Genomic DNA, 23,979 nt, shown 5'->3' on the forward strand with positions numbered 1-23,979 from the left:
AGTAGGTGTAACAATAATAGTATTAGCAAATGCCTCCAATTATAAATACATTATAGATTTTTTGACTCGCTATGTCTCTCTCCCCATGTGCAGGCAGTGCGGTATCCTAGATGTCCATGGTTACGACCACTAGCAACTAGCTAACTGTCACTATATCAGTGGTCGTAACCATGGATACCCATCGTCCTACAATGCCTGCACATGAGGAAAGAGACATAGCAACTCAGAAAAACTATACTACATTAATAATTGTAAGTATTTGCTATTATTAGTATTATTACACCTACTATGTATTGGGATATGATCTTTGAGAAGGGAATACTCCTTTAAATACCGCTGTCAGTGATTCACCCTTGGCTGTTAGAAGCACATGACGGATGATCAGATCAGCAGTCATGTGTTTAGCGTTGGAGCCTGCATCAAAGGCAGGGACATGACCTTGGTACCTATACGTCCAAGGTCATGAAGGGGTTACCGGCCCTTGGCTTGGTCTTGAGCCATGGCGACTTGATAGATGAATGCTCTGTAGGAAGACACAGGAAAGATGTAGATCTTTGTACCGTGTTAGCCAGTAGATAGAAAAATATTCAGGATTGAGAGTCCTCAGTGGTTGATACCTTTTAATGGCTAACTGAAAAAATGGTAACACATTGCAAGCTTTCGAGACTACTCAGGTCTCTTCATCAGGCTAGACTAATACAAAATCTGAAGTCACATATTTATGCACAATACAGCCTAGAAAAAATGCAATAGATAAGACAAGTGACGTGAAGCAGAACTATCAATATGGGAGAGGGAGAAACATAAATATAAACATTGGACCAGTTCATAGATAAGGAGTCCGGATGTTTTATGGTCCTCTGATTGGGGTCTAGTTCTGTGTTGTGATGACGAACTTTGACACTCTCAGTGCTGGAATGAATGTGTCGCATGGATTTATGTCTTTTTACATCAATTAAGGAATTTCCTTTTAAAACTTTGTGGGGGCATCACAACACAGAACTAGACCCCAATCAGAGGACCATAAAACATCCGGACTCCTTATCTATGAACTGGTCCAATGTTTATATTTATGTTTCTCCCTCTCCCATATTGATAGTTCTGCTTCACGTAACTTGTCTTATCTATTGCATTTTTCTAGGCTGTATTGTGCATAAATATGTGACTTCAGATTTTGTATTAGTCTAGCCTGATGAAGAGACCTGAGTAGTCTTGAAAGCTTGCAATGTGTTACCATCTTTTCAGTTAGCCATTAAAAGGTATCAACCACTGAGGACTCTCAATCCTGAATATTTTTCTGTAGGAAGACTGAACTTGTGCAAGCCTAGATGGGTCCACCAAGGACTTCTCCGCTGTTGTATCAACAGCTTCCTGGTTTTCCTCTTCGCCATGTTCCTTCTAATCTTCCGACCATGATGTGTATGATGTATCCAAAGTATCCAAGTCAGAGCTTGGCGATCCTTGCTATGAGAAACATGTTTGGCTCGATTTGCTCCAAAACTGATTTATTTGCCACCCATAGTAATGAGAACATCCTTCTTCAGCAACACATTTCGAAGGTGTCAATTATTCTTCGGTCATCTTTCTTTATCGTACAGGTTTCGCATCCATATGTTACTACAGAAAAAAAAAAAAAAAACATGTATGACACGTGTTTTTGCCACCAGTGAAATGTTCCTCTATTTGAAGACTTTGTCCAGTGACTTCATTGTTGATTTGCCCGTAGCCATTTTCCTATTGCATCTTGAGTTATCATTGTCTCCGAGTAGGCTGAAGTACTTTATAACTTCCACTTGGTCACCAACCATCTCAAGTGTGTGCCTGTCGTACCTGGCAGCAGTCAAAATATTGGTCTTTTTTGTTTATTTGTCGTCTTCTTACAGTATATAGTGATCGAAAATTTGACTAACTTCTTTTAGAGACATTGAAATTCCCTGCGCAATGGGATAAATAAATATTCGGCACAATTCAAACATTATATAGAAACCACACAAAAAAATCCCCCACTAGGCCAATTATAGCAAAAGGGACAAGAGTATTTTAGGCTAAAAAAAAAAAAAATAAAATTTTATTGACAATTATACATATAGATAAAATAACAACAGAGTATCACCGCTAATGCAGGAAACATAGGGAACCAAAAGAAAATACCATACATGGCATATTATTGATAAAGTGCAATGTTATAGAAGGCACTAATTAAACAAACCCATGACAACTATATCGCACACAAAGCGAGGTTTTAACCACTATTCTGATTGACAAGGTACAGGGAAATTAGTCTGTAGTGAGTAGAGGACAATTGCACATGACCGTGCTGTTAGAGTGTATAAAGTGCCTATAGTGCATAAACAAACAAATCAATAAAGCGCTCAGTGAAAGATTAACTTAATCCATTGACAAGCTCCCCAGTCCTGCAGCCCCTACGCGCGTTACGCCGCAGCTTCCTCAGGAGGCGTCCCTTTTGCTATAATTGGCCTAGTGGGGGATTTTTTTGTGGTACCTAACTTCTTTTGTCACATATCCAAAAGACTTTTGACTAGTCGAAAAGGTGTGCACTATGGGTAAACTAGTCCTGCCCCGTCTGCTGATAGCACACCTACTGGGGTGTTTCTGAGATACCTGATCTGACCTCATTCTCTTCTCTCAGAACATTGCATCACACGACTGTCAGTCAACTCCGTGACTATGGGCATATGCAGTAGACCTCCACCTACATGCCAGAGACTTGAGGTCACACTGTGCATGCCTGAAAATGCAGCATTCACAAGCATAAAAGAGTTACAAACTCTCTGCCAGAATGAGCTCACAGACTGATTCTTAGTTAACACATTCTGCAGCCAGCAGCAGGCAGTGGCACATAGATCCTTTAGAAAAGGGTACAACTTTTACAACGAAAGTAACAGGAAGGAAACATTAAACATACAAAAATTGCCTACAAAGGTGTCCATATCTTTTAAAGACCAATCAAAAGGAATGGCCTTCCAGATAATAATTAGGTTTTCATTTATTTTTCACAGAGAGGGCATTGGAGCCCTAGACTTTGTGTATGCAATAAGGGCACATCACTGGAATGACACAAACACGGACACACATCTGCTAAACCAAGATCGCCACAGACTCCCAGAATGCAGCCATAATTCAGCAACATGAAAATGGGCTTGGAGACAATGTAATGTCATGAAAGTACCTACTATAAGGTTTTTGTGTTACAAATATTATATATTTTTTTAAATTAACTTGTTTTCATAGCATAAAAGTCTTTTAAAAAGAAAAAAAAAAAAAAAAGCAAACTTGCAGCTTCCACACTGGCAAGTTGGGATATTTTAGATTCATACTACCTGTCCTTTCAGCAGACTCATTATAATCAGAGGCAGGAGGATACAATAACAGGTAACAGGTCTATAAACAGCTGACAACACAGGATCACAATTCACATTAGGGGATGTCATAATGAACCCCGCTCCATCCCCGTTCACAATGACCTTTGCACACGCTCATTAGAAGCTTCAATCGAAAAGATTAGGTCCATTGCTTCTAATGTACATGTAAATTTCTTGAATCTTCATAAACTTAATTTCCAAAAAAGCCCATTGGCCACTGAATTGCAAACGTTCCAATTTACATCAAGATTGTGATATTGGTAATACATTGCCAAAATGTTTTAAAACATAGATTTGAACACAAAATCTGATTTTGCCAATCGGCAATTTTATGATGCAACACAAAATTATCTAGATTTGATGGGCTTCATGCTGCAGCCATTTTATTCTCAATTATTTTCGGTTTCCTGTGGAATGGGGCTTTAAAAAACGTGAGAGAACTAACAAGGGAACAGTCACAGGAAATGAATGAAGATACACTTGCTGGTAATGAACACAAAATCTAATTGGATTTCATAATGACCGAGTGCATTCCGTCATTCCTAAAAAAAAAAAAATAATCCTAACAAAGATGATCTACGCCATTAGTAATTACTTCCATGATCCAAAGTATAATCATCAGCAGTAATAGATAGTGCTGCCATTTGACAGTATTACGGCAGGTCACTAGTGTGGAGTGCAATTACATATAAACTAATCAAGCAACACTAACAAGAAGAAGGAATGGGCTAGTGTCAGGAAAACACATCGACAATGCTTAATACAGCACATGGTCTAGGGTGACAGAGAGCAGTAGGATCACAAACCATGGAATATGGAACTTGCCAATCTTTTGCCACCTTTTTGCAAACACTTTACACTTTCTCTCTTTCCACCACTCTTTTCTTTATACGACAGCAATGACATGTTGGCTCAACATGAGACGGGCGCAGCCAATTGCCGACATCTGCATTATCATCATTCAGCCTTTAGCAGACATACTACAGTTATTCCTCCTAACAGAAGACACTAGACCGAGTTTGCAAATGTTTTCAATAGAAAATGGTGGTAAGGGTACGTTCACACGTCCAGTAATCATCCACTAGAAGAGATAGCGTCTTGTTTGGACACCCGTAAAGGTACCTACATTCCAACAATTGTACAACTCCAAAACATGTTGGCATAGCTTGTAAAATGTAAAGAAGACAATAAAGCCATGATTTGGAAATCTTATACAGCCACATTTTATCCACAACAGACCATAGAACACAGATCAGAAGGGGAACATTAGACATTTTTCCATTTCACTTGAAAAAAAATATGTAGTTTACAAATTGACAGCAGCAACGCATCTCAAAAAAAGTTGGGACAGGGCCATGTCTACCAGTGTGCGGAATCGCCTCTTCTCTTTACAACAGTGTGTAAATATCTGGGAAGTGAGGAGACCAATTTCTGGAGTTTCGGGAGAGGAATATTGTCCCATTCTATCAGCTCCACAGTCCGGAGTCTTCTTTTTGTTTCATAATATGCCAAATGTTTTATACTGGTAAAAGGACTGGGCTACAAGTGGCCTGTTCACCACCCAAACTCTTCTTCTGTGAAGCCACGCTGTTGAGATGGCTGCAGTATGAGGTTTAGCATAGTCTTGCTGAAATATGCAAGGCCTTCCCTGAAATAGACATGGTCTGCGTAAGTGCATATGTTGTTATAAATCCTCTATAAAATGCTTAGCCTTGATAGTGACTTTCAAAATGTGTGAGCGGCCCATGCTATAGACACTTATGCAACCCCCATACCATCAGAGAATAAGGATTTAGTGTAGTGTGCTGATAACAAGCTGGATGGTCCCTCTCTCCTTGAGTTCACAGGACATGGCATCCATGGTTTCCATAAAGAATTTATCATTTTCATTCTATTTGACCACAGAGCAGCTTTCCAATTTGCCTCAGTCCATTATAAATGAGCTTTGGCCGTAGCCGACGGCAAAATTTCTGGGTTGTGTTGATATATGGCCTCTTTGTATGACAGAGCTTTAACTTGCATTTGTGGATTACACAGTAAACTGTATTCACAATGATTTCAGGAAGCATTCCTTAGCCAATGCAGTGGTTTGTATGACCGTATTATGCTTCATTTTAGTCCAGTGCTACCTGAGGGCCTTAAGGTCAGAAGCAGCCAATATTGTCCCTAGTGCACACGGATTTCTCTAGGATCGCTGCATCTTTTGATGATATTAGTACTGCAGATGGGGGGGATATTCAAAGTCTTTGCAATTTTACATTGATGAACATTTTTTTTAAAAATTGTTCCACAAATTTTAATTTCAGATGCAGTTGTTTACAGAATGGTTGAATGTCTGACCATCTTTGCTTCTGAGAGACTTTGCCTCTCTAAAAATGCCATTTTTATACACAGTCAGATGATTTAGTTGACAATTGACCATCCAACTGTTTTTCATTAGCACCACTTAATTTTCCAACCTTTTATGAACCTTGTACCAACTTTTCTGAGATATGTTGCTGCCATCCATTTCTAAAAAAGTTCTTTTTTAAAATAAAATGGAAGCTTGTCTACCTTTTACTTTCTTATCTGTGTTCTCTTGTGACTAAATTATGGCTATAAGATTTCAAAATTATTGAATTTTTGTGTTCTTTACCTTTTTCACAGCCTCTAAACTTTTGGGGACTTAGGTTTGTATGTCACATCTATGTAAATGCAATGTGTATGGTACAAAGCTGGATCATTTATTAAATCTACTCAAACTTGAGTGCAATTCAAATTCAACTCATTGCAAACAGTCCTTTTACCTTGGTATGCTCCTGGTTGGGGTTGTGCATATCCATAAGGACCTGGAGCTGGGTATCCAGGAGCAGGGTAATTTGTTGGTGGATATCCTGGAGCAGAGTATCCTGGACCTGGGTTCATGGCAGGAGGGTAGCCACTTCCAGAATTTGGGTCCGGTTTGTAGTCTCCATCTATAATGTAAAGTCAATTTAAGGTTAGGTTCATACTGCGTTATGCTATACCGCTAGCGCAGATGCTTCATCTGCGCTACAGGTGACGGACCCTCGGACGCTGCAGCCCGCGTCCAAGGGTCCGTCACTGAATGACGGCACATCGCTAGCGCATGCCGATTATGGCATGCGTTGGCGATGCGCCCGATAATGGGGGTTAGTGGCAGCGTTATGTGACCTCGGCCTAAAGCAACATAAGGTATATAGTTAAAATATTAATCCCCTTTAATCTTCCTTTTGTCAATACATAAGTGCATATCTTCAATATCTGTTCTAGCAACCCTTAAATAACAAATGCTCAATTATATTTATGAGATAATCAAAGTAAAAGGTCCCAAAAAATTGTAGTTTCATATACACATTAGAAAAATACAAAAGTATGACCCAGAATAATTCAACTCACTAGGGCATACAGAGATAACCACTTGTACAACTGTGTTTGTTAATTAATATTTTATTAACAAATTTCTTAAAAACAATTTATAATTTAGGAACACAATTAATATATAGTACTGTCAAGATGCCTCGTGTGAGTGAAGAACACCCAGATAAAGATCCGCATTTGTTTTGTTTCCAGGACAAGTGTCAAAAAGGATTCATATTAACAATAAGACCCAATCACCAATCAATAGTCTTGAATAGAGCCTCAATTTACATAGGTATGCCTAAAATTAAAGCACTCATGAAAAAAACACCAGTATGAGGGAAAGGGGGTACAAGTGCCTCAATGGATCTCACTATTTTGAGTCCAAAGTATGCGTCAAAAAAGGCGCACGCCCCCTGAGGAAGACATTACGAAACGTGCGTTGGGGTGGAGGGAAGCGCTGCCAGTCTCCGCAGCAATATGTTGGATTCCTGCCTGGACACTCACTGCAGTAGGTACACTGACTCTCTATCTGTAATTGTGTATGACAACTGTATGCAGCGCCTTTTTTGACGCATACTTTGGACTCAAAATAGTGAGATCAATTGAGGCACTTGAACCCTCCTTTCCCTCATACTGATGTTTTTTCATGAGTTTATTTTAAGCATACCAAATATAAATTGTGGCTTTTTTTAAATCTATTCAAGATTGGTGAATGGATCTTATTGTTAATATGAATCCTTTTTGACACTTGTGCTGGAAATCGGCTCTTTATCTGGCTGTTCTTCCCTCACACAAGAGGTATCTTATCAGCACTATATATTAATCGTGTTCATAAATTATAAATTGTTTTTAAGAAATTTGTTAATAAAATATTACTTTTTAACGAACACAATTGTACAAGTGGTTATCTCTGTATGCCCTAGTCAGTTGAATTATTCTGGGTCATACTTTTGGATTTTTCAATTATATTTATGAAGGATATTTTTATGAACTACCAGAAGTAAAGATGCCCTGTTCTTAAATCAGGTTTTTTGCTACATTTCGTTTTTAAACCTTTTTTAATCTTTTTTTTTTTTTCCATAGCACAAGCTTTAAAGGGAACCTGTCACCTGTTTTGGCCGCTATAAGATACGGACACCTCCTTTCAGGGCTTATCTACAGCATTCTATAACGCTGTAGATAAGCCCCCGATCCGACCTGAAAGATAAGAAAACTTTTATGATACTTACATGGGGGGGTCCGATGCGGTCCAGTCCGATGTGTGTCGCAGGTCCGGCGCCTCCCATCTTCTTGCGGTGCCACCTTCCCGCTTGCTTCATTGCTCCCCGACATAGTGTTCCTGCATGTGTCTCTGCCCTGTTGAGGGCAGAGCAAAGTACTGCAGTGTGCAGGCGCCGGGAAAGGTAAGAGAGGACCAGCGCCTGCACACTGCAGTACTTTGCTCTGCCCTCAACAGGACAGATAAGTACTCCTGTGCAGGAGCGTGATGTCAGGGAGCAATGAAGCAAGTAGGAGGGCAGCGTCACAAGAAGATGGGAGGCGCCGGACCTGCGACACCTATCGGACCAGACCGCCTCCCCGGGTGAGTATAATAAAAGTTATTTTTCTTATCTTTCAGGTCAGACCGGTGGCTTATCTACAGCATTATAGAATCAGTATTATAGTTAACACCTTCTATAAAAAGCTGATAATTCACAATTCACTAATAGCAACAGGCGATGTCACACTAGACCTTGCTCCCCATCTCTTCACAATGCCCATTGCATCATGTCATTAGATGCTACAATACAAACAGATAGGATCACAGTATGGTCATTGTGGCATGTACATGTAGATAACCACAGACTAATGAAGTGTGAAAATAGCAAGTTTTACATTTCTTTGTTTTAATCCAGATCGGTAAAAACACTGCAAAAAAATAAATTTAAACACAAAATCCTGATTTAAAACAATAGGTCATTTTCTGATGATGTCTTACATTTACACATTTAAGGCTAAGAGTCCAATTAAAATTCATTAATTGGCTAAACACGAGTCTGTTCATTCCTTTGCTGAGATAGCAAAAAAAGGGAATTAGACCTACCAGTAATTCTGTCTCCTGTAGTCCCTCAGGACAGCACATTGAGGTAGTCCTTCCTTGACCTATAGTGGGACAGGATCACAGAGAGGTTAAAAGGCCCCTCCCACCTCCACCCTCCAGTGTTTTTTCAAAGTACCACTGAGGATGGATGGAAATGGTCTAAACGCGCCCTTACAAACGCGTATGTAAGACCCTTTAGCGGCTCCATCCCAATCTCGAGCCACGATGACCTGATGGATGAACAATCTGCCGGACGACCGATCCCATGCAAGCCTAAAGACAAACATAAGGGAGGAAAGCAAGGGTGCTGTCCTGAGGGACTACAGGAAACAGAATTACCTGTAGGTCTAATTCCCGTTTTCCCGTACATCCCTCTGGACAGCACCATGGAGAATACCAAAGCAAAGGTCCCAGGGTGGGTACAGAAGCCCAAAGATCAAAGTCCTAGGTAAGAACCAGGCTAGATATAGAAATTATCTATAAGATGAGAAGAAATATAGCTATCGAAAGGGATCTACAAAGGTGATCACCGTAGTGAGTGTCTGATATATGTCTATAATGGCCAATTTCAGTATGAATGTGGCAAACAAGATCTGCAGTGGAATGAACCTGTTGTACCCCAATATCACTAATAAACCGCAGTGAATTACAGTTATTGTGATAGATACTTATGAACACCAGTCACAGAATAGGTTTAAAACCTTATCGCCCAGCAAAAGGTATGGTGATAACCCCAGCCACAATACAATGAGGACTGTACAGACCAGTAATTCACTGTATGTGCTTATAACATAGGATAGTTCCTTCGTCGGTCCTCCTGGGCTCGGCTTAAACCTTGGCTGGAGACCAGCTTACTATACTACAAGGAAACCTGCAGGCCAGAGACCCAGCACCGCTGGAAGATGAAAGCAATAACAGTACATGGAAAATAGCGGAGCATTGAGACGTACTCATCCAGGAGATCATGTGTATTCTGAATCCTTTACATGTCTAAACCCCAAGAAAGGGTTGGATATTATTTAAAACTAAGGAAATACTCCATCTGGCAGGTAACATCTCCTGCCACTACCAATATTGGGCTTCTCATTAGAAGCATTGAAAGGGAAATGTGGATCCTCACCCGTTTTACTGATGTTAGACACAGGGAGTCTTGACTCTGGAATTGAGGAGAGCAAGAGTGTGTGTGTGTGTGTGTGTGTGTGTGTGTGTGTGTGTGTGCGCGCGCGCTTCTATACAAGTCATTAGCCCAGACATTGTAAATGTGTCAACTTATTTATATGTTATATCGTAAAAGGCAATGTTCTTAGACATATTTATACCCCTGACTGCTATGGTGGGAGGAACCACACTCTATAACTAGAGGGAAGTAGGTTTCCTCCCATCACAGAGGGGATTGACTACTGCGAGGCAGAGGGACTATGGGTTCTCAACTGCAAGAGTCCTGGATACAGCTTCTTTACCTTAGGAGCCCTGACTCCTGTAAGAGCAGCGAGTATGGGATCCTCTGCCACATGATGCAGAGCTGCTGATTCGCCACCAGGTACAAAAAGTAGTGATGCCACCCCTGGTAAACATAATACAACGGATTTATGGGACAAGAATCTGTCTACCGGGTGTCTATCAAGGAAACTAGTCCAACTACTCTATGTGGAGTCGGGAAGAATTGTTTTCTTCCACCTTATGGAATTTTCTGCACCCAGAATATGTCCACTTAAAGGATGAACCCTCAAAGACGTATGTCTCCCTTTATAAGCTAACTATGAGAGAGACCTGCCTTTAGCACTCAAGGCAGTAATTCACTTGAGAGTTCTGTTCCAAATAGAAGAAATGCCAAATTACTAGGCCAATTCAAGCATAACTGATGGTCTGGCTAAGCCCAGTTGCCAAGAATGAAGCAACAGAAACTGGGTCTGGGTCCCGAAACACGAAGACCAGAGTTGGGGCCTGAGACAAAATGTGAAGTGGTAGACAGAGCATACAAGGTGCGGCCCACAAAAGGGCACAAGTCAGAAGGTCTAAGCCAGAGCCCCACAGCCAGAGGCACAAAGCCACAATGCCCAAGGTACTATGAAGCACAGAGGTATTAAGAACCACAAATGACCCCTTGAGGCGCAGAGGTACCAAAGCCTTATGACGCAATATGATGCACAGAAGCCCTATGCTGTACAGAAGCACTATGACGCAATATGATGTGCCAAGACACTATGGGGCGCTATGACGCAATATGATGCATAGAGCCACTATGATGACTTATGATGCAATATGATGCACCAAGGGACTATGAAGCTATATGATGCAGTATGATGCACAGAGACACTATAAAGCGCTATGATGCAATACGATGTACCAAGGCACTATGAAGCCATATGATGCACTATAATGCACAAAGGCACTATGAAGCCATATGATGCACTATAATGCACAAAGGCACTATGAAGCCATATGATGCACTATAATGCACAAAGGCACTATGAAGCCATATGATGCACTATAATGCACAAAGGCACTATGAAGCCATATGATGCACTATAATGCACAAAGGCACTATGAAGCCATATGATGCACTACAATGCACAAAGGCACTATGAAGCCATATGATGCACTATAATGCACAAAGGCACTATGAAGCCATATGATGCACTATAATGCACAAAGGCACTATGAAGCCATATGATGCACTATAATGCACAAAGGCACTATGAAGCCATATGATGCACTATAATGCACAAAGGCACTATGAAGCCATATGATGCACTACAATGCACAAAGGCACTATGAAGCCATATGATGCACTATAATGCACAAAGGCACTATGAAGCCATATGATGCACTATAATGCACAAAGGCACTATAAAGCCATATGATGCACTACAATAATAATAATAATAATAATAATCTTTATTTTTGTATAGCGCTAACATATTCCGCAGCGCTTTACAGTTTGCACACATTTTCATCACTGTCCCCGATGGGGCTCACAATCTAAATTCCCTATCAGTATGTCTTTGGAGTGTGGGAGGAAACCGGAGTGCCCGGAGGAAACCCACGCAAACACGGTGAGAACATACAAACTCCTTGCAGATGTTGTCCTTGGTGGGATTCGAACCCAGGACCCCAGCGCTGCAAGGCTGCAGCGCTAACCACTGAGCCACCGTGCTGCCCACAATGCACAAAGGCACTATGAAGCCATATGATGCACTACAATGCACAAAGGCACTATGAAGCCATATGATGCACAATAATGCACAAAGGCACTATGAAGCCATATGATGCACTATAATGCACAAAGGCACTATGAAGCCATATGATGCACTACAATGCACAAAGGCACTATAAAGCCATATGATGTACGGAGGTACTATAAAGATCTATGATGCAATACAATGCACAAAGGCCCTATGAAGCCCCCTGATGCCGTATGATGTACAGAGGCACTATGCAGCCCCATGATGCAGTCTGATGCACAAAGGCACTATGAAGCCATATGATGTACAAAGGCACTATGAAGCCGTATGATGTACAAAGGCACTATGAAGCCGTATGATGTACAAAGGCACTATGAAGCCGTATGATGTACAAAGGCACTATGAAGCCATATGATGTACAAAGGCACTATGAAGCCGTATGATGTACAAAGGCACTATGAAGCCATATGATGTACAAAGGCACTATGAAGCCATATGATGTACAAAGGCACTATGAAGCCATATGATGTACAAAGGCACTATGAAGCCATATGATGTACAAAGGCACTATGAAGCCATATGATGTACAAAGGCACTATGAAGCCATATGATGTACAAAGGCACTATGAAGCCATATGATGTACAAAGGCACTATGAAGCCATATGATGTACAAAGGCACTATGAAGCCATATGATGTACAAAGGCACTATGAAGCCATATGATGTACAAAGGCACTATGAAGCCATATGATGAAGTATGATGTACAAAGGCACTATGAAGCCATATGATGAAGTATGATGTACAAAGGCACTATGAAGCCATATGATGAAGTATGATGTACAAAGGCACTATGAAGCCATATGATGAAGTATGATGTACAAAGGCACTATGAAGCCATATGATGAAGTATGATGTACAAAGGTACTATGAAGCAATATGATGCCATATGATGCACAGCGATGCCATATGATGCACAGCGATGCCATATGATGCACAGCGATGCCATATGATGCACAGCGATGCCATATGATGCACAGCGATGCCATATGATGCACAGCGATGCCATATGATGCACAGCGATGCCATATGATGCACAGCGATGCCATATGATGCACAGCGATGCCATATGATGCACAGCGATGCCATATGATGCACAGCGATGCCATATGATGCACAGCGGCAATATCGTGCCCAGCGGCAATATCGTGCCCAGCGGCAATATCGTGCCCAGCGGCAATATGATGTTCAGCTTTGGCACCAAGGCATGAGGCTAGTATCAACCCAGAGGCCCAGGCCATGAACACAACATTCCAGCGTGCACTCACCTGTGCTGGCTCCACACCTGCTAGAAAGACAGGGGGAGCTGGTAACGCCGAGAGCCTACCCTGGAAGGAAGTGACGTTCGGTCAGGAATGTTGTATTACTGCCAATGATTTCCTCTCCTGTTCCCCACGAGATCCAAAAAAACTAGCCTGTTGCCTGTCTCGTTCTGCCGTGGAACGCACGCCGACCTTATGCTGACGTTACCGGAGGCGCGACGGCCTTCTCCACTGCGCGTTTTCCGGAAGTAGCGATGTTTTGCCGGCCGGCGTCTGAGCCGGGAGCCTCCCACCGGGAGGAGCGGCTCAACCCAGGAGCACGTCTGCTCGACTGGTCTTTGGGGCAGAGGCACTCCCCACCGGGGAGTGTCGGCCCTGGGCCCCTTGACAGGGGGAAGGATTGGACGCGCCGCATGATCCCCCTGAGCCCATCATGCAGGCTGGCTGCTGGCTGAGGAACTTCTCCAAGAGGTGTCAGCCACGGTCCGCTTGACAGGGGGGGAAGAGAGGGCTGAGACCTCCAATCCCACCTGGTACAGCGAATGACGGCTGAGGGACCTCTCCCAGAGAGGGATCAGCCACGGACCGCCTGCCAGGGGGGATGGAAAGCCATAAACGTCCACCGGCTATCTTCACTCTAAGAGCAACCTCTCATCAACTGTCCCTTGCAGGGGCAGGAAAAACACTGGAGGGTGGAGGTGAGAGGGGCCTTTTAACCTCCCTGTGATCCTGTCCCACTATAGGTCAAGAAAGGACTTCCTCCATGGTGCTGTCCGGAGGGACGCAAGGGAAAAACTTGTATCTATAATAATGAGCCAAATATTAATACAAGAATTGTGTGTATATATATTATTAATAATAATACAATGCAGCAATGCATAATAAATAATATTACATTCATATACTTTGGGGTTAATATAGTCCAGCTCAGTTTACAATTAAATTACAATCCAAACTACCTTTCATTTCCATGATTGCAGCAAGCAGCTAGAGACGTCTAATGATCCTAAAATGAAGAGACAGAAATGAGAACAGAATGTGATGACGCTTAATTATTAAATCTAAAGGCTCTGTGTGTCATTATTTTTTTTTTAAAATGAAATAACTGGAGGTGCAATTGCAGTGTAAACTTTCAGGTTTAATATAAGGGATTGAACAAAAATATCCTGTGAAATGTTTAACAATTGCAAACATTTTTATAAAAAGCCTCCTCATTTCAGGGGCTCAAAAGCAATTGGACAAACTACCTTTAACATAAATAAAATGTTCTCTTTTTATACTTTGTAGAGAATCCTTGGCAGGGAATGACTGCTTGAAATTTGGAAGCCATGGACCACAAACGCTGGGATTTCTCCTTTGCAGGTCTTTACTGCAGCTGACTTCAGTCCTTGCTTGTTTGTGGGTAGAGATGGGTGAACCCGAACAGTAAAGTTTGGTGTCTGTACCGAACAACTACTGTTCGGGCACGGACACCGAACATGGACTTCACCAGGAAGTCTGTGTTACTATTCGGGTTCGGCTTCATGTCACCTAACAATACAAAGGTGACATCAACCCAACAAATATGAACCCCACTTGCCACCGCTACAGGGCAAGTGGGAAGAGATGGGCAAAGCGCCAGAATTGGTGCATCTAATAGATGTGCCTTTTCCTGGCAGCTGCGGGCTGCTGTTTTTAGGCTGGGGGGGCAATATCCATGGCCCCTTACAAGCCTGAGAATATCAACCCCCAGCTGACTGCTGTATGCTTTAGCAAGGTTGGTTGTCAATAATGGAGTGGCACCCCACGCCGTTTTTTTAAACTATTTAAATAATTTAAAAAAAAACAGTGTGGGGACGCCTCTATTTTTTATCTTAAGCCTTGCTGAAGCTGACAGCTGAGGGTTGCAGCCCACAGCTGTGTGTTTTGCCTGGCTTGTTAGAAAAAAACTGGTGTGGGTTCCCCTGTATTTTTGCTAATTATTTATTTACAGCACAGCAGCAGCTGATGAATACTCTCATCCGCCGCTCCTGCTCTCACTGTAATTAGCGGTAGCAGGTGTCGGCTGATGGGAGCAGAAGAACACACCCCCCCGGACGTCTTTCTTACAAGCAAGAGATGATATCTAGCAAACCCAGCAAACTGGCCACAGAAGGTAAACTACTTATTGTCAGCATTCTGCAGCCCAGATATGCACTGAGATTATGTGAAAAGCCCGGACAACCCCTTTAACTGCTGGAGAGTGTTATTTAATTTAGTGGATGTTGTGAAGGAGTTTTCTTCACAATAGAAAGGATTCTGTAATCATCCACCACTTGTCTTCCATGGACTTCTAGGTGTTTTTTGAGGTTCCAAGCTCACTAGTGCTCTTTTTTTTTGCACAATGTACCAAACTGTTGATTTAGCCCCACTCCTCTATTGAGAGCTCCTTTAACCGCATGTTGTGGGTTCACAACAGCTTCCAAATTTAAATACTACACCTGGAATCAACCACAGACCTTTTACCTGCTAAATTGATGATACATTTACAAGTGAATAGCCCATGCAGCCCATTAAAGTGCTTTAGAGATAATTGTCCAATTACTTTTGGTCCCTCTAAAAAGAGGAAGCTACATAATATAGAGCTGTAATTGCAAAACCTTTACTCCAATTAGGATGTGAATATCCTCAAGTGAAAGTTGACAGTATGCACTTTAAGCCACCCACATTATATAACTGTATCTTGAGTATGTTTTGGCAAACGGCTAAAATGTCAAAATTTATGTCACTGTACAAACATTTCTGGACCTATCTGTATATACAGAATATTATATAGATATTTCTTGGAACCGTAAACAAAATAGGAGCAGACTTTTTCTATGTTCCTTCTGTCTCTCAAGGTTCACCCACAAGGGACAGGTACTGTTGCATGGCAGACATACAAAGACAAGTGAGAGGACAGTTGTCACTAGCTGCCAGCATCTAACCTAAGATTAGTCATAAACACCTACAGTTTAACTAGTTCATTACTGCACAATGTGCTAATGTTACAGTCTGTGACTCCCTTATGTATTTGCTATGTAAGCAGAGACAAAAAACAGTGTGAGCGGCATTCATAATATAGATAGTAGTAATTGTAGATATGCATCAACTGCGATAGCTAAATTGACAGCCCAGGTCAACTGGTCTGACACTGTTGATAATGATACTCAAGCAAATGTCCAGTTCTCATTCATACACAAGAATTACTGAATAAATACAAACTTTCTTTTGGCATGCCTCTTAAGGTACTGTCACACTTAGCGATGTACCAGCGATCCCGACCAGCGATATGACGCAGTCAGGATCGCTGGTACATCGCTAAGTGGTCGCTAGTGAGCTGCCACATAGGCAGATCTCACCAGCGACATCGCTGGGGACGGGGATCGCTACTTACCTGTCACACCAGGCGATCCTGCGTCCTCCCGCCCGGCTCCACGCGTCACTTGTCCTCACAGCAGGAAGCACCGCAGGAAGCTGACGACGAGAAACAGTCCTGAACGTTCTCGCGCGATCAGCGATAACCAGCGGGGGAGCCGGTCGCTGGTAAGTATCAGACACAGAGATATCGCTAGCAATATCGCTATAACATCACTAGTTAGAGCGATATTGCTAGCGATATCTCTTAGTGTGACAGTACCTTAAGAGGCATTAAATAGGTTATGCTCACTGTTTCCTGCAGAAGTGGTGCTAGTTATTTAAAAGGGAACTTGTCACCTTCAGAAATGCTAGAGATTTGCAGATATCGGTAATCTACAGATACAGGGCTAATATGCAGGTAAACAGCATTTAAAACCTCTTTCACCAAAAACTTGAAAGGATAAAATATAATGCAATATTAAATATACTGGAATACTGAAGATTAATAATGTGCTTAAAGTAAGCCACAAAAAAAGAGGTATATATCAACCATAATTCTTTTATTGCACATATAACAATTAATAGACAATGCACAGGTATAAAGTGAGGTAGATGACAGAGAAATAGCAACTAAAAGATAACGGCACAATCAGAGCTGGTAAATAAAGTGCCAGACAGAAACCGAGGACGGTGAAACGCGCGTCGGGGCTTCAGCGCGTCTCACGGGCATTCCTGCACACCACCAGGACTATGACGCAAGGTAATTCCTGCTTTATTTATGGCTTTTCACTATTAAGTATTGCCTTGCATATATTAGCATAGGGTATTAGACAATCCTGTCCTCTTGGTGTAGTGCAGTTCTGGCCCATGAGATGCCTGTTTCTGTCTGGCACTTTATTTACCAGCTCTGATTGTGCAGTTATCTTTTAGTTGCTATTTCTCTAGTCCTATGCTGCTGAAAAACAGCAATAATGAGGTTATATGGATCAGTACATTTGCTGCAATTTGTATTTTTTGTAAAAAACAATTTTAGCAAAAAAGTTTTTTTTTTTTATGAACACTAGCCACCATGACAAGATGTCGACACTCTGTAAAAACCGACTGTATGACGTAACTTTGGCCACTGTGGGTATACAACAATGCTGTCCTACAGACTCTTCACTTCACCAGAATTCTGGGGTACATTTCTTTGAAAAATTGCATCATCTCCCGAGATCTTGGTGCCGAGATCTCAATCTGTGCATGCGCCGCTCCCTGGTGCCCATTTTCCCGGAGTCCATCGTACAGGAAACCATGGAATTGCCGGGGGCTCTAGCCTTTCACAAAATGTCGGCAGAGCCCCCTGCAGCACCGCCACAGGGACACAGCGCAGCACCGCCACCAGGATATAGCGCAGCACCGCTACCGGACACCCGCAGCGGTGTGCCGTACATCGGAACACCCCCTCATCCCTGCCTGCGGCCTGCAGCAACGCTCAACTCTTGCCTCTTCCATTAGCGACCCTAGGACCCCGTTTCCGCGCAGCCTCCGGTAAGCAATATGCATGGATTATAAGAGGCACCAGCATTTTATTAAAAAAAAAAAAAAAAGTTTTTTTTCCTATTTTTCTCCTCAATATTTGGGGTGCGTCTTATAATCCAAAAAATACGGTACATATTGTTGTCCTATCCTCAGGGTAGATCGTCAGATGAGATCTGTGGCAATCAGACACCCGGCACCTCCACCTATCTGATCGACAAGCTCATACATATAGATTTATGCAATGCACGGAGAGGAACATCGCATCTGTGCATCGACTACTGAAATCTCCCATTCACTTGAATGGGGTACAGATAACCCATAGATAGGTCATCGATATTTACAGAAATTCATGGACAACCCCTATAACTCAACGTGAACATGGCCTAAATGGCTAAACACCCTTTACTGCTGAATGAATCAGTGTTGCAAACTGCCTGAGAGATTCATGCAGCTACTGCCGGTGTATGTAGCTCCCTCAGCGAGACCAGCTGAGTACAAGTCCTCAGTTACTGACGGCCAATTGCTCCAGGAGCAGGATCAAAAAACTGGCACGCAGAAAAGATTTGATTCTACTATGGACTCCGGACCATTGCAAGGAATACACAAATGTGCAATCAGTAGCGTCCAGCTTAGGCAAAAAAGAACTTATAATTGGGAATGCAATCTTGTAAGAACCTTACTCAATAATTAAGGAGGGATCCCTGTTAATAGCTGATAACCAGGTCAGTGGTGGATGACTACTGGACCCTCACATCGCCAAAATCGGGGTCCCGTGTAAGGGTAGGATCAAAATCTATAGTAACGATGTTAACAGATAGGAAGAAAGAAACCTCTCAAATGAAAGTCTAAGCTTGGAATCGTTTGTCACTCCTCTGCAGCGGAATTCTGGTTTTACAAGCTAATGGTTAGGAGCAAACCATTCATTACTCCACAACACCTATATATGGAAAGTCTATGCTGACAACTGCTATTAAATTGCCCGTACTAGGTGTAAAGCTGGGAAGAACAATGCATGATATGAAGGCTACAAGCCAAATATTCCGGCTGTGAAACACAAGAACATGCAAATGTGTATTTTCCTAAAAGTATTGAGTGATGCAGTATCATATATTCAGTATAATAATTATTTCTATAGCGCCAACATATTCCGCACCACTGTACAATTCAGAGGGGACTTGTACAAACAAGATAAGACATTACAGAGTAAGGGTACCGTTACACTACGCGACGCACCAGCGATCCCGACAACGATACGACCTGGTAAGGATCGCTGGTGCATCGCTACATGGCTGTAAAACAGGCAGATTTACCCAACAATGCAGCAACTATCCAGCGATCCGTATAACGATCTCGGTGGTCGTTGGGACCTTGTCACGCAGCAGCGATTCTGGCGATTCCCGCCTGCGTCCATGATTTCTGAGTCGCTAACGAGGTCGCTCATCGGTGTCAAACACAGCGATGCGCGCTGGCCAGCGGGACACCAGTGATCAAAAAATGGCCCAGGACATTCCAGCACGATCAGCGACATTGCAGCAGGGGGGGGGGGTCGCTGCTTAGTGTCACACATAGCGAGATCACTGGCGAGGTCGCTGTCGCGTGACAAAACGCTTCAGCGATCTCGCTACCGATCTTGCTATGTGAGACGGGGCCTTAACATGCAGTTCAACACCTACCAAGGAGTGAGTGCCCTGCTCACAGGCTTAGGGTCCCGTTTCACATAGCGACGCGCCAGCGATCCCGACCACGATACAACCTTTTAGGGATCACTGGTGCATCGCTAAATGATCGCTAGTAAGATGTCAAACAGGCAGATCTCTTCAACGACGCACCAGCGATCCTGACAACGATACGACCAGCTATTCTGAAAGATTCCAGCCCACGTCCCCGAGTTCTGCGTCGCCAACGAGGTCGTTCGTCGGCGACAAACACAGCGATGCATGCTGGCCAGCGGGACGCCGACAATGAAAAAATGACCCAGGACATTCGAGCACGATCAGCGATATCCAGCGGGGGGGGCCGTCGCCGCTATGTGTCACATGTAGCAAGTTCGCAGGCAAGATCGCTGTTGCGTCACAAAATCGGTGACGCATTAGCTATCTCGCTATGTGAGACGGGGCCTTTACAGTCTATGAGAAACTAGGGGACACACAAGTCTTTGTTCTATTGATGGCTGGACCTTACATGACAAACAGTGGTATTCAAATAACACTTCATGTAAAAGATCTGGATAAGATGTCTGTATGTGCAAACACTCGGCAGATGAGGTTTAATGAAGATAAATGTAAAGTAATGCACCTAGGACGGAGTAATCTTATCACTGCATATACATTAAATGGGAGTATACTCAGGACTAAAGAGCATGAAAAGGACTTGGGTATGCTGGTTACAAGTAAAGGCCCTTTTACATTTAGCGATGCACCAGCGATCCAACCAGCGATCCGACCCGGTCAGGATCGCTGGTGCATCGCTAAATGATCGCTAGTGAGCTTTCATACAGAAAGATCTCACAGCGATGCAGCAGCGACGCAGCGCACGATACTTACCATTCACACACAGCGATCCTGCGTCCTCCCGCCCGCCTCCACGCGTCGCTGGACGTCACAGCAGGAAGTCCAGCAGGAAGCAGACGACGAGAAATGGAGCCGGACATTCTCACGCGATCAGCGATGGACAGCGGGGGAGCCGGTCGTTGGTAAGTATCACACATAGCGATATCGCTAGCAATATCGCTATAACGTCACAAAACCAGTGACGTTTTAGCGATATTGCTAGCGATATTGCTTAGTGTAAAACCCCCTTAAGGTGAGCAGCAGAACTCAATGTCAAGCAGCAGTTGCAAAACCAAACAAGATTTTAAGATGTATATAATGAGATATAAAAAAGCTGTGATCCCAAAATACTGTTACCCCTCTATAAACCACTTGTGAGACATCTAGAATATAAGATTCAGTTTTAGGCTTCACATTTTAAAAAGGGTATTCAGAAGGTGGCAACTAGATTATTACAAGGGATGGAAGGCCTTTCATATGCTGAGAGGTTGGAAAAGATGGGCTTGTTTAGCTTATAAAACAGACGCGATCTCATTTATATGCATGGATAGATATATATATATATATATATATATATATATATATATATACACACACACACACATATACATACATACACACACACACCTATACATACATACAGTGCCTTGCGAAAGTATTCGGCTGCCTGGAACTTTTCAAACTTTTCCCACATATCATGCTTCAAACATAAAGATAGCAAATGTAAATTTTTGGTGAAGAATCAACAACAATTGGGACACAATTGTGAAGTTGAACGAAATTTATTGGTTATTTTAAATTTTTGTGGAAATTCAAAATCTGAGAAGTGGGGCGTGCAATATTATTCGGCCCCTTTAACTTAATACTTTGTTGCGCCACCTTTTGCTACGATTACAGCTGCAAGTCACATGGGGTATATCTCTATCAGTTTTGTACATGGAGAGACTGAAATTCTTGCCCTTTCTTCCTTGGCAAACAGCTCGAGCTCAGCGAGGTTTGATGGAGATCGTTTGTGAACTGCAGTTTTCAGCTCTTTCCACAGATTATCGATTGGATTCAGGTCTGGACTTTGACTTGGCCATTCTAATACCTGGATGCATTTATTTGTGAACCATTCCATTGTAGATTTTGCTTTATGTTTGGGATCATTGTCTTGGCACACAAATTCTCCGTCCCAGTCTCAGGTCTTTTGCAGACTCCAAAAGGTTTTCTTTAAGAAAGGTCCTGTATTTGGCTCCATCCATCTTCTCATCAATTTTAACCATCTTCCCTGTCCCTGCTGAAGAAAAGCAGGCCCACACCATGATGCTGCCACCACCACGTTTGATAGTGGGGATGGTGTGTTCAGGTTGATGAGCTGTGTTGTTATCGTTTGGCATTGTTGACAAAAAGTTCGATTTCGATTTTATCTTCCACATGTTTGGTATGTCTCCCAGGTGGCTTGTTGCAAACTTTAAACAACACTTTTTATGGATATCTTTGAGAAATGGCTTTCTTGCCACTCTTCCATAAAGGCCAGATTTGTGCAATGACTGATTGTTGTCCTATGGACAGACTGTCCCACCTCAGCTTAGATCTCTGCAGTTCTTCCAGAGTGATCATGGGCCTCTTGGCTGCATCTCTGATCAGTCTTCTCCTTGTTTGAGATGAAAGTTTAGAGGGACGGCCGGGTCTTTGTAGATTTGCAGTGGTATGACACTCTTTCCATTTCAATATTATCGCTTGCACAGTGCTCCTTGGGATGTTTAAAGTTTTGGAAATCATTTTGTATCCAACTCCCGCTTTAAACGTCTCTACAACAGTATCACGGACCTGCCTGTTGTGTTTCTTTGTCTTCATGATGCTCTCTCTGTGCTTCAAACAGAACCCTGAGACTATCACTGAGCAGTTGCATTTATACGGAGACTTGATTACACACAGGTGGATTATATTTATCATCATTAGTCATTTAGGACAATATTGGATCATTCAGAGATCCACAATGAACTTCTGGAGTGAGTTTGCTGCACTGAAAGTAAAGGGGCCGAATAATATTGCATGCCCCACTTTCAGTTTTTGAATGTCAACAAAACGTTAAAAAAACAAATTTCGTTCAACTTCAATTGTGTTCCACTTTTTGTTGATTCTTCACCAAAAATTTACATTTGGTATCTTTATGTTTGAAGCATGATATGTGGGAAAAGGTTGAAAAGTTCCAGGGAGTCGAATACTTTCGCAACGCACTGTAGTTACATGTGTGGTCAGTACAGAGGACTTGCAAATGACATTCCTTTCAATGACAATACTAAGCACCAGAGGGCACTAATTACAGATGGAAAAAAGGCTAAATAGGAAAGGGTTCTTTACAGTTAAAGCAGTCAGACAGTGGAATGCCGGCCACAAGAGGTAGTAATGGCAGATAGCTGTTAGCAGGTTCTAGAGTCACGGGATGAACACAGCTCCCATTGAAGTAAATAGTTGCTGAGCTATGATAGAACAGCCTCTATACAGACCAGTGAGAGTGCCAGATGTCAAACCTATAGCAATCTGTTGTCGAATACCCATTCTATAGACAGGCCATTAATATCAATGTCCGATTTGTCTGCAAAAAAAAAAATATAAAAAAAAAAAAAAGACATATGAGGATCAACTGAACAAATAAATATATGGACAGCAGATACAATTTGAGTTGTATTCATGTGCGGTACTTTTTAGTCTAACTGGGTGCTAGAAAAAGCAAGGGAAACCATCACTTATTTTTTTTTACATACAAGAAAAATGTATGACACATGGATGGTAAAAAGGATACGTGGACCATAAAGGGCTGGAGATTAGATCTAGAATGCTGATGAAATTTTTTTTTTCTTCGTTTGCCAAAAAAACAAACATCTAAATTTGCCCTAAAGTATAGAGGGGGGGAGGTAAACTAGAAACTCCTGACTGAGGGGGTAGACAACACAGGGAACAGCTTGGTGTCATGAACAGAAGTGAAGTTGACTATTACTATCAGCTATGCCAACTTAAAGGGCCCGTTACACATAGCAATATCGCTAGCAATATCGCTGTAACGTCACCGATTTTGTGACGCAGCAGCGATATTGCTAACGATATCGCTATGTTTGATACTTACCTCCGACCGGCTCTCCCGCCGATTATCGCTGATCACGCGAGAATGTCCTGGACCATTTCTCGCCGGGCGCTTCCTGCTGGGCTTCCTGTGGCGCCAACGAGCGACGCGTGGACGC

The 23,979-nt window shown here is 42.5% G+C and overlaps 1 protein-coding gene across 1 annotated transcript in view; it reads right to left on the reverse strand.

The window, feature by feature from the left end:
- LOC141092722 (phospholipid scramblase 2-like) overlaps window positions 1–23,979 on the reverse strand; it is a 90,672-nt gene that overhangs the window by 45,417 nt on the left and 21,276 nt on the right. Inside the window, exons 2-3 of the mRNA XM_073579117.1 lie at window positions 14,288–14,334; window positions 6,170–6,337 (exon numbers count right to left, since the gene is read on the reverse strand). Coding sequence (XP_073435218.1) covers window positions 6,170–6,337; window positions 14,288–14,300 — 181 coding nt within the window. The 5' untranslated portion in view covers window positions 14,301–14,334. The remainder of the gene's footprint in view (window positions 1–6,169; window positions 6,338–14,287; window positions 14,335–23,979) is intronic.

The sequence above is a fragment of the Dendrobates tinctorius genome, unplaced genomic scaffold, assembly GCF_039654945.1.
Source record: "Dendrobates tinctorius isolate UK_male_01 unplaced genomic scaffold, ASM3965494v1 ptg000060l, whole genome shotgun sequence".
NCBI lineage: Eukaryota > Metazoa > Chordata > Amphibia > Anura > Dendrobatidae > Dendrobates > Dendrobates tinctorius.